Consider the following 12073-nt stretch of genomic DNA (forward strand, 5'->3'; position numbering starts at 1 on the left):
GTCACAAGACATCATGATCAACAATCAGGCCTATATAATGTTTTTCATTGCAAATAAAACATCAAACTGTATGGTTGCCTTGTACAACATTGTTTACTGAGCAAATATGCAGGGGTGCAAAAATTAACATTTCATTTGATCTTGGCAGGCTTTTTATTTGAAATAAGTTGTGGTTCAGTTGACCCTGGTCAACCAGTCGACTGCCTGCCCCTCTCCCAGCCTTTAATTGGCTCGATGGAAGTTCTGTCAATCTCTAGTGAATTTTTGTTTTCATTTCAACAGCTTTCCACTTGTGATGTGTAGGACGTCTTGCACAAGATTGATGTTTAAAAAAAATCCACTGGGGCTGATTTGCTTGATCCTTTCTTGTTGCAGCTTTCTGCTCCTCTGATTGTAGAATAAGAACTATTATTTTTAACCTTACAATTATTCCTGGTACAATCCCCGGGTCTGGAAGGTGGCCCATATACTCTTCACAAAGGTGGTGATCTGTGTGACCTAAATCCTTATTGAACTATTTACAAACTCTCTTGCCTAGCAAAAATTCTAGAATCCTTGGAAAACCCTCAATTTAGATCCTTTTTAACTAGCGAATGTATTCTAAATGTACACCAGTCAGGTTTCAGACCAGATTAAAGCACCATCTTTGCTACTTCTTTGGTTTTAAATTATTTTCTTAATTGTTTGGATAAGAAGAAACACTGTGCGGCCTCTTTTATTGACCTGTCTAAAGCCTTCGACACTATGGATCACTCAGTACTTATCCAGAGGCTTTCGTCAATTGGCCTGGACCAGGCTGCATGCTGCTGGTTGGAAAATGATTTAAAGGAATGAAAGCAGTATGTATTTACAGATGGTGTTAAATCCATTTTCTGGACATAATAAAGGCAGTCCCGCAGTGATCGATTCTTCAGTTCTTTTGAGTATCCTCAAAAATCAAATAATCAAATCAAATGTTATTTGTCACATGCGCCGAATACAACAGGTGTAGACCTTACAGTGAAATGCTTACTTATAAGTTTAAGCAATAATGAAGAGTATTTTTTTAAGTCATTTAAAAAAATAATAATAATAATACAAACACAATAAAAGTTGTATTTTTGAAGCAACACAATAACATAACTATAGAGGCTATATACAGGGGGTACCGGTACCGAGTCAATGTGTGGGGGTACAGGTTAGTCAATGTGTGGGGGTACAGGTTAGTCAAGATAATTGAGGAAATATGTACATGTAGGTAGGGATAAAGTGAATATGCATAGATAATAAACAGCAGCATAAAAGGGGGTCAATGCGAATAGTCTGGGTAGCCATTTGATTACCTGTTTAGCAGTCTTATGGTTTGGGGTAGAAGCTGTTAAGCAGCCTTTTGGACCTAGATTTGACGCTTCGGTACCACTTGCCATGTGGTAGCAGAGAGAACAGTCTATGACTCGGGTGGCTGGAGTCTTGACCATTTTTAGGGTCTTCCTCTGACACTGCCTGGTATAGAGGTTCTGGATGGCACAAAGCTTGGCCCCAGTGATGTACTGGGACGTACGCACTACCATCTGTAGCGCTTTGCAGTCGGATGCCGAGTAGTTGCCATACCAGGCGGTGATGCAACCTGTCAGGATGCTCTCGATGGTGCAGCTATAGAACTTTTGAGGAGGACCCATGCCAAATCTTTTCAGTATAGCCTATGCTCCTGAATTCTTAACACAAATAATTATATTCTGGCACTGTCAGTCTATAATCAGCACGTGAGTGAGGGTGGCTTTGTAGTCATCCTTCATATATAGAGAGGCCCAGCTTGGCCACACAGAGGGCCACCCAGCCAGCACTGGGTAGTGGGTAGGTCCTGGTGTGGAATGTAGGCCATTGCCATGGCAATATTACAGCTGCCTGCCTGGAGGTTCTGTTGTGGCCATCCTCCTGTTGACCAGTGTTTTCCCCATTGAATTAGGAGTTAGAATACACATTTAATAGGATCTCTATGGTTGGCTCTGTGTTAAAAATTCACCATCACACACAATCACTATATTGGGTCAGTTGGTCATACAAGAAATATTGTTTTTTTCCCTTCTTACAAAAAATGTACTAAACCCAGACATTTGTATCTTGAGTCTTTATCAAAATAAATTGTCTATCCAATCCTATGTATATCAGTTATTATCAGCCTCTGGGGTATAATTTACAGTTCCTCTACAAAGATACAGATTATGGGACAGAGGAAATTGACTGTATGATGGATTAGATTGATTATCATAATGTTTTTTATTCATTTAACTAGGCAAGCCAGTTAAGAACAAATTCTTATTCACAATGACGGCCTACCCCGGCCAAACCCTAACCTGGACGACGCTGGGCCAATTGTGCGCCGCCCTATGGGACTCCCAATCACGTCCGGTTGTGATACAGCCTGGAATCGAACCAGGGTCTGTAGTGACGCCTTTAGCACTGAGATGCAGTGCCTTAGACCACTGTGCCGCTCTGGAGCCCCTGAGTGACTAGTGTGAGGTCATTGAGAGGCAGTGTTATCGCATAACATTGGCATGAGGATACCGGCCCGTGATACCAACCCCAATCCCTTCCAGTTCCAACCCGTTTCAACAGTGTGGTTTCACCGAAGCTCCACCTTTGACTAAACAGCTTTGAGTTGGTACGTTAAATTATCAGGAAGTCTTTGAAAATCTCTTTGAAAATCTGACCGTAAAAAAAACTCTACAAATATTGACTGGCTAAAGTAAAAGCTTGTCTGTCTTTTGTCATTTGTTTAATGAACCAGAAAATAAGGAGCCATCTGTACTGACACAATAAGGAAGCTCTTCCCTTCTGTATACACAACTAACTGTACATGTTCAATTACATATTTGTTTTTCAATGATATAGCCTATGTACACACAATCTCTCATGACGCAATTACGCAAGATTTTAGTTATTGGTTTCTGAGACTAATGTGTCTTTCTACCCCTCATTTGTTCAAATACATGAATTAACAAGATCCAGTATAGGAAATCCATACAGTGTACCATACAGTTCCCTGTTGAATAGATGTTTGATTGTAAGCCTGTACCTGTCATGGTTCTATATTTGTTTAATACCTTGTTTAATACCTCTGCTTTTATGGCTTTAGTGCTCTGTACTTCTTACTGACAGATATAAACAGTAGAATGGGGAGGGTTGGATGGCTGTGTTTATAGAGGAGAGAGAGAGATCCACAAGCCAAGTGGGCAATGGGCAAGACTCAAGAGAAACACACTATGGGCTGGTTTCCCCGGCACAGCCTAGTCCTGAACTAAACACCAAGCTCAATTAAGAATCCCCATTGAAAATGCTTTTAAGTCTAGTATTAGGAGTAATCTGTGTCAGGGAAACGTCCCCTACATGTCTGTTTATAGCATAGAAATGGATTTCTAGCTCTATTCCAATTAACCATAGGCTGATTCAAGTAATTAGGACAAATCCTTTGGGAACATTTGGCACAGACTATTGTCATTTCCCAGAAATCCCCACATTGCCTGTCAGTTCAATATGCACATTGTTCTCTCTTTTGAAGGATAATGATCCTCTTTATTATCTTTGTTTAGTTTGATGGGGATGTTAAGAATGTATTTTGTGAGATGCCAATGTTTTATTATGTTTGGGCTTCATCATCATATTCTATTTGATAACGTAAATATTATAACATACAACATGTTATAGCCTTTGTAAGTCCTGTATAAATGTTTAGTTATAACTTCTATATGGGCATTTTTAAAGGGTGGATGTATCTTTAAGAGTATTACCTGTCCATACTACAGTGCGCTCGCAGTCTGTCGCGAAGCCAGAGGGTTTGCTTGAACGTTCCAAAAAGTGGATGTTTAGGAGACTTCTACAGAACGGCGTGGAGTCAACGTCCTATCGCTTCGCTGCACATATGGAAGGAGATGAATAACTGTATATTAAGATGTAAACCGTATTATAATAAGATACCATCTGACTGCTGTGTCCGTGGGAATTACTTCGTAATTGGGGGATCATCATATTCATTCGGGTTTATTTTGCTCAGGAATTCCTGATCTGTTCTTGCTCTTGACATTATATCCACGGCAGATAGTTTTTTTAACCATGTCTTTTATAATTAATTTGGCAATCTGCTAAACTTTGGGGAGAGCGTACAATATTCTGTCAGTCGATCACTTTGGATACTGCGAGTTATGTTGCCAAGATGTTACAAGAGACCAATGTTTCGTCCTTTTTTCTGGAAACAATCTTAACGCTCTTATTGCAAACAAATGTAAAAGTACAATGATACATTTATACTGAAACCAAGGGATTATACACAGAAGGACGGAGGAGAATGGCTTCGAAGGAGAGGTTGAATGAGCTGTGGATTTTATATTACACTAAGGTAAGTTTAATGGGGGGGCTGACACCTGTTGTTGAATTGCAATTGTCCTATATTTGCTTGAAAGCTTTATTCGAAGATATCAACGGAAAACATGACTGCAGTGCACGCTACAGTTGGCAACCATATTTGCCAATGCTTGTTGTTCTGACAGTAGCAGGCGGAATCGTATGAGGAAGTATTTGGGATTCATGCAGGATGTATTTTGAGCGTGTCGACTCATAATTTCACATCTGTCCATAAACAGGCAGTTTTATTCCGTGATATGCCAGCACTATCTACGGTTTAGTTTGTCTGATTTTGTTAAACATTGTTCTAATTCTATGCTAGTATAAACTTAGCGTCGACAACTCTACATATGGTTCCTTTACCTGCTGGCTACTGCCAAGGTCAGAGACGGAAGAGGAAGCGAGACACTCCACTCGCGGTTTCTTTCTGGTCCTATTAAAGGCAATGAGCTAAGTAGACCAGACTCTGCTACTGAATTGGTGTCTATGTGAGACCCACCCCGTTAAGTAGACCGGAACTGACTCTTTTTTTCAATGGTAAACTGCCTGAGTGAACTATCTTCATTTATCCACCATCTTTGGTCAGGTGGCCTCTTTACTTCCTGAATGTAGTTCCTTCTTGTCACATGTATGTTGTTCACTTTAGTGGAGTTGGGGTAGGCCTATAGATAGTTATCCTTCTCTTATTTGTTTAACAGAGATGATTTATTCAGGGATATGGCTCTTAGCATAGCTTAACATATTTGTAACATTGTATTGGCCGTGGTGTAGCGCAGTTTCACGGCCCCGCAAGCTCTGTACAATGGGGCATAGTGAAAAATGTGCCGTTTTATAGTCAAATGTCGTGGTATTTTACACATTTTTGCCATGAGGCTGAGAGAAAATTTTGCAGTTTTAAAGCAAATTTCCCCCAAAACTCGTAAGCCGTGTGCTATGCCAGCGTGTATCAGTTTGTAGCCTACTGCACCAGCACCTGCTTGTGATACATTGTAGCCTACAATAACACAACTGTTGCAACAGTATTAGTATTTTCATCAGCATCACAAAACTCATTGTCTGAAATGTGCCGACAAATTAAAATGTGTGTTCTTGATATAGCCTAGACACACTAGCGGTCTGAATTGCAACCCTGACAGATTACACCCAGGTAGGCCTATAACAAACATTTCTATAAGAGTGGTTTATTTTAGAATTGGGTGTTACTACTAACTGGCAGTGGTCAGTCATCCATCCTTTTTCATGAATCCTGATTTGAATGAAAACATATTGCCTGGAAATTAATTAATGATACTAAATTATTCACTAGATTTTGCAATCTGTTTCAAATGCCTAAGGAAAAGTTGCAATGAGTACTGCAGTCTTTTCCTCTTATGTTATATGCCTATTTTGAGGTGCAGTTGGTTACATTCCCTTCTACACCCATGCAACCATACCTGGGCCTTTCTCTTCCTCTCACCCTCTACCTCATAGCTTGAGGCACTGGCAGGCATTGAGGGGTTAAACATGGCAGCAGACAAAGCAGATGGACCTGTTTCAGCAGGTAGAAGAGCAGACAGAGGGCCCCTCCCTCACTAGGCCTACCTCCTGTCCTGTTGGTTCACTAACAGAGGAGGGCCCCTCCCTCACTAGGCCTACCTCCTGTCCTGTTGGTTCACTAACAGAGGAGGGCCCCTCCCTCACTAGGCCTACCTCCTGTCCTGTTGGTTCACTAACAGAGGAGGGCCCCTCCCTCACTAGGCCTACCTCCTGTCCTGTTGGTTCACTAACAGAGGAGGCCCCCACCCTCACTAGGCCTACCTCCTGTCCTGTTGGTTCACTAACAGAGGAGGGCCCCTCCCTCACTAGGCCTACCTCCTGTCCTGTTGGTTCACTAACAGAGGAGGGCCCCTCCCTCACTAGGCCTACCTCCTGTCCTGTTGGTTCACTAACAGAGGAGGGCCCCTCACTAGGTCTACCTCCTGTCCTGTTGGTTCACTAACAGAGGAGGGCCCCTCCCTCACTAGGCCTACCTCCTGTCCTGTTGGTTCACTAACAGAGGAGGGCCCCTCCCTCACTAGGCCTACCTCCTGTCCTGTTGGTTCACTAACAGAGGAGGGCCCCTCCCTCACTAGGCCTACCTCCTGTCCTGTTGGTTCACTAACAGAGGAGGGCCCCTCACTAGGTCTACCTCCTGTCCTGTTGGTTCACTAACAGAGGAGGGCCCCCTCCCCTCACTAGGTCTACCTCCTGTCCTGTTGGTTCACTAACAGAGGAGGGCCCCTCCCTCACTAGGCCTACCTCCTGTCCTGTTGGTTCACTAACAGAGGAGGGCCCCCTCCCTCACTAGGCCTACCTCCTGTCCTGTTGGTTCACTAACAGAGGAGGGCCCCTCCCTCACTAGGCCTACCTCCTGTCCTGTTGGTTCACTAACAGAGGAGGGTCCCTCCCTCACTAGGCCTACCTCCTGTCCTGTTGGTTCACTAACAGAGGAGGGCCCCTCCCTCACTAGGCCTACCTCCTGTCCTGTTGGTTCACTAACAGAGGAGGGCCCCTCCCTCACTAGGCCTACCTCCTGTCCTGTTGGTTCACTAACAGAGGAGGGCCCCTCCCTCACTAGGCCTACCTCCTGTCCTGTTGGTTCACTAACAGAGGAGGGCCCCTCCCTCACTAGGCCTACCTCCTGTCCTGTTGGTTTACTAACAGCCCACATAGGTTGCATCCCAAATGGAACCCTATTCCCTATATAGTACACTGCTTTTGACCAGGGCCTGCATAGGGAATAGGGTGTCGTTGAGGATGCAACCCCATTGCTGTTGGTTTGGATGCCCACACACAGTACATCTGGGTGGGGTCACATTTAGGGCCGGGACGATACCAGTATCTCAATATTTTTTTCCATGGCAAAAATGTAAACACGACGCAGACCAAACTCGTTGGTCCTTTAACCTGCTGGATGTAACATACTGTGTGCTGTAGTTTGGAAAATAAATACATGTGACTCTGGATGACAACATAATGATGTTTGTTTCCAACATTACGGCTGTTTTCCTAAACCCGCTTGGTATTTTGTTTCCTTGCCTCTCTACTACTGAGTATCTCTATATACTGCTTTTGTCCCAGCCCTAGTCACATTGGTTGTTTGCATTAGTTTTGAAATGGGACATTGTCATTGTTTAATAAGTGTTTAATAATAAGCATGCAGAGTGGGTGCCAGTGTTTGAATATTATCTGGTGCGTCAGTCTTCTAAGTCAGGGTTTCCCAAACTTGGTCCTGGGCCCCCCCTGGGTACACATTTAGTTTTTTTGCCCCTAGAACATCACAGCTGATTCAAATAATCAAAGCTTGATGATGAGTTGGTTATTTGAATCAGCTGTGTAGCGCTAGGACAAAAACCAGAACGGGCACCCAGGGGGGCCCCAGGACCGAGTTTGGGAAACCCTTGTCTAAGTGAGGCTTTATTACTCATGGTATTTATGGTGACCCCATTGTCTGCAGGTTAAACCTTTACTGGATGTTCTAACAACTACTGTTAGATGAACATAGCCTATTTGACTTGTTCTTTAGACTGGCAAATCAACAGTAATGATCTGATTAACCTGTGTGAGAGAAAGGTAGACTATTGACTAGTGTGTTCTAGACTGGGCATTGGACAAGACTTAACAGACTAGTGTGTTCCAGACAACCTTGGCCACCACAGGTGTAGGCCCCCATACTGTCTCTGTCTCTCTCCCTCTCTCTTACTCTGGGACTCTCTCTCTGACCACTGTCTCAGTTGGTGTACTGCTGAGCTCAGTGCTATGTTGTGTCTGCCCATCTGTGTCTAGCATCGGGTCATGACAGTCACCGCTGTACCATGTCAACCACTTCCTCCTGATCTGTCTCTCTGTGTGCGTCTCAAATAGCACCCTATGCCCTATATAGTGCACTACTTTTGACCAGGGCCCATAGGGCTCTGGTCAAAAGTAGTGAGCTATGTAGGGAATAGGGTGCCATTTGGGACACAATATCTCTGGATTTTGGAGGACAACTGTGATGTCATGGAGCCACTTCCTTTCCTCATGAACCTTTCAGACTGACAGAGACGACTGCATTTACTCTGTTCAGCAGGGTTTTACAACACACAGGCTGGGCATCAGGTAGTTTTGCGAGGTAGTAAGATTACTATTTTGCATGTGTAGGATGGCTTGCAAATGAACAGAACCCAACCAACACATTGTGGTTGTAAATGAAATGAACACAGCCAAAGGGCACCCTATTCCCATAAAGTGCACTACTTTTCACCAGAGCCCTATTGACCATTTCAGTATATGTCATTCAAAGTCTGTCGCACTTAAATCCTGGAGGTAAATGAGGACCGACACTGACGATATTGACCTTCATTTCGACATAGAACAACAGAAAGGGGGTTCACACTCTCAGATGATTTCACAACATTACACTGTATGGTAATAATCACCTGCTGTGACTGTTTCTACTCAGTGAATGGACTGAGATGAGGTAGGCTGAAAGAACAGACGAGGTGTCACTCTACAACAACTTAACAGGTGACTTAACATTCACCTGTCCCTCCTATAGTCTCAATGAGAATGCATTGTTCTAGCTCTTTAGTTCAGTACCTGTAAGTCAAGTTAACATCTTCTATAGTATCATGTTTAAACTGGATGTCTGCCTGCGTACCTGTGTCTGACACTCACTATGGTGTCACTGTATGAACCAAATGGAGCAGGAAGATATCTGAAACTATTTGAAGAAAGTATTTGACAATGTCTGCGTCCTAAATAGTTCCCTATCCTGTATATAGGCCCATAGGGTTCTGGTCAAAAGTAGTGCACTACATAGGGAACATGCTACCATTAGGACACACAGTGTTTGAGCTTGCATTCGATGTGCACTTCAATGTCAGGAGTTGACTGTATTCAAAATGCTCACACGCTGAATGCATGAGTCCTAGCCATCGCTCTGCGTCTCCAGAATCTGGAATAGAACATATGACTTGCACTGGCACGTCAGTGACTGGAGCTGTGCGTCCTCTGATTTGTGCAATACATTCTTTACACACATCTTAATCAGACCCAGATTCAGCGCTTACATAAAGCTTAGCAATCCTTTGCACATGTACCTGCACCTCGCTGTGCATGCAGTGGCTGTGTCCCCAACATGGCCCATAGGGGTCTGGTTAAACTACGTATTATATAGAGAATGGCCCATAGGGGTCTGGTTAAACTACGTATTATATAGAGAATGGCCCATAGGGGTCTGGTTAAACTACGTATTATATAGAGAATGGCCCATAGGGGTCTGGTTAAACTACCTATTATATAGAGAATGGCCCTGGTTAAACTACGTATTATATAGAGAATGGCCCATAGGGGTCTGGTTAAACTACGTATTATATAGAGAATGGCCCATAGGGGTCTGGTTAAACTACCTATTATATAGAGAATGGCCCATAGGGGTCTGGTTAAACTACCTATTATATAGAGAATGGCCCATAGGGGTCTGGTTAAACTACCTATTATATAGAGAATGGCCCATAGGGGTCTGGTTAAACTACCTATTATATAGAGAATGGCCCATAGGGGTCTGGTTAAACTACGTATTATATAGAGAATGGCCCTGGTTAAACTATGTATTATATAGAGAATGGCCCATAGGGTTCTGGTTAAACTACGTATTATATAGAGAATGGCCCTGGCTAAACTACGTATTATATAGAGAATGGCCCATAGGGGTCTGGTTAAACTACGTATTATATAGAGAATGGCCCTGGTTAAACTACGTATTATATAGAGAATGGCCCATAGGGGTCTGGTTAAACTGTTTATTATATAGAGAATGGCCCATAGCGGTCTGGTTAAACTACCTATTATATAGAGAATGGCCCATAGGGGTCTGGTTAAACTACCTATTATATAGAGAATGGCCCTGGTTAAACTACGTATTATATAGAGAATGGCCCATAGGGGTCTGGTTAAACTACCTATTATATAGAGAATGGCCCTGGTTAAACTACGTATTATATAGAGAATGGCCCATAGGGGTCTGGTTAAACTACGTATTATATAGAGAATGGCCCTGGTTAAACTACGTATTATATAGAGAATGGCCCATAGGGGTCTGGTTAAACTACGTATTATATAGAGAATGGCCCATAGGGGTCTGGTTAAACTACGTATTATATAGAGAATGGCCCATAGGGGTCTGGTTAAACTACGTATTATATAGAGAATGGCCCTGGTTAAACTACGTATTATATAGAGAATGGCCCTGGTTAAACTACGTATTATATAGAGAATGGCCCATAGGGGTCTGGTTAAACTACCTATTATATAGAGAATGGCCCATAGGGGTCTGGTTAAACTACGTATTATATAGAGAATGGCCCATAGGGCCCTGGTTAAACTACGTATTATATAGAGAATGGCCCATAGGGGTCTGGTTAAACTACGTATTATATAGAGAATGGCCCATAGGGGTCTGGTTAAACTGTTTATTATATAGAGAATGGCCCATAGCGGTCTGGTTAAACTACCTATTATATAGAGAATGGCCCTGGTTAAACTACGTATTATATAGAGAATGGCCCATAGGGGTCTGGTTAAACTACGTATTATATAGAGAATGGTCCTGGTTAAACTACGTATTATATAGAGAATGGCCCATAGGGGTCTGGTTAAACTACGTATTATATAGAGAATGGCCCTGGTTAAACTACGTATTATATAGAGAATGGCCCATAGGGGGGTTAAACTACGTATATTTAAAGATATATGAGAGCCCTGGTTAAACTACGTATTATATAGAGAATGGCCCATAGCGGTCTGGTTAAACTACGTATTATATAGAGAATGGCCCATAGGGGTCTGGTTAAACTACGTATTATATAGAGAATGGCCCATAGGGGTCTGGTTAAACTACGTATTATATAGAGAATGGCCCATAGGGGTCTGGTTAAACTACGTATTATATAGAGAATGGCCCATAGGGGTCTGGTTAAACTACGTATTATACTGAGAATGGCCCATAGGGGTCTGGTTAAACTACGTATTATATAGAGAATGGCCCATAGGGGTCTGGTTAAACTGTTTATTATATAGAGAATGGCCCATAGCGATCTGGTTAAACTACGTATTATACTGAGAATGGCCCATAGGGGTCTGGTTAAACTGTTTATTATATAGAGAATGGCCCATAGGGGTCTGGTTAAACTACGTATTATATAGAGAATGGCCCTGGTTAAACTACGTATTATATAGAGAATGGCCCATAGGGGTCTGGTTAAACTACGTATTATATAGAGAATGGCCCATAGCGGTCTGGTTAAACTATGTATTATATAGAGAATGGCCCATAGGGGTCTGGTTAAACTGTTTATTATATAGAGAATGGCCCATAGGGGTCTGGTTAAACTATGTATTATATAGAGAATGGCCCTGGTTAAACTACGTATTATATAGAGAATAGGGTGCCATTTTGGAACGCAGTCAGTGAAATATCTCTCTTGTTTATCTTGGAGGGGAAACAACAGATTTAGGCTATTGGCTGCTCTTCGGTGCTGCATATCTCTAACCTGTTTTTAAAGGGGAAATCTGGGATTTAAACAACAGGTTCTGATTGGGTAAAACAGTTCAACTAAATTCATAAGGATGATTTTAAAACTATTTCAAGGCATCAGCACATCCTCAGTGTTGTCATGCAGGTACGGACATGCAGTGC

At 42.6% G+C, this 12073-nt stretch overlaps 1 protein-coding gene across 1 annotated transcript in view; it reads left to right on the top strand.

Moving 5' to 3' along the window:
• The first annotated feature begins 3780 nt into the window (after positions 1–3780).
• Positions 3781–12073, top strand: part of LOC106573032 (neurobeachin-like protein 2) — a 143692-nt gene continuing 135399 nt past the window's right edge. Inside the window, 1 exon segment of the mRNA XM_045717767.1 lies at positions 3781–4372. Within this exon segment, the coding sequence (XP_045573723.1) occupies positions 4322–4372 (51 nt within the window). The 5' untranslated portion in view covers positions 3781–4321.

This window comes from Salmo salar, chromosome ssa05, assembly GCF_905237065.1.
Source record: "Salmo salar chromosome ssa05, Ssal_v3.1, whole genome shotgun sequence".
NCBI lineage: Eukaryota > Metazoa > Chordata > Actinopteri > Salmoniformes > Salmonidae > Salmo > Salmo salar.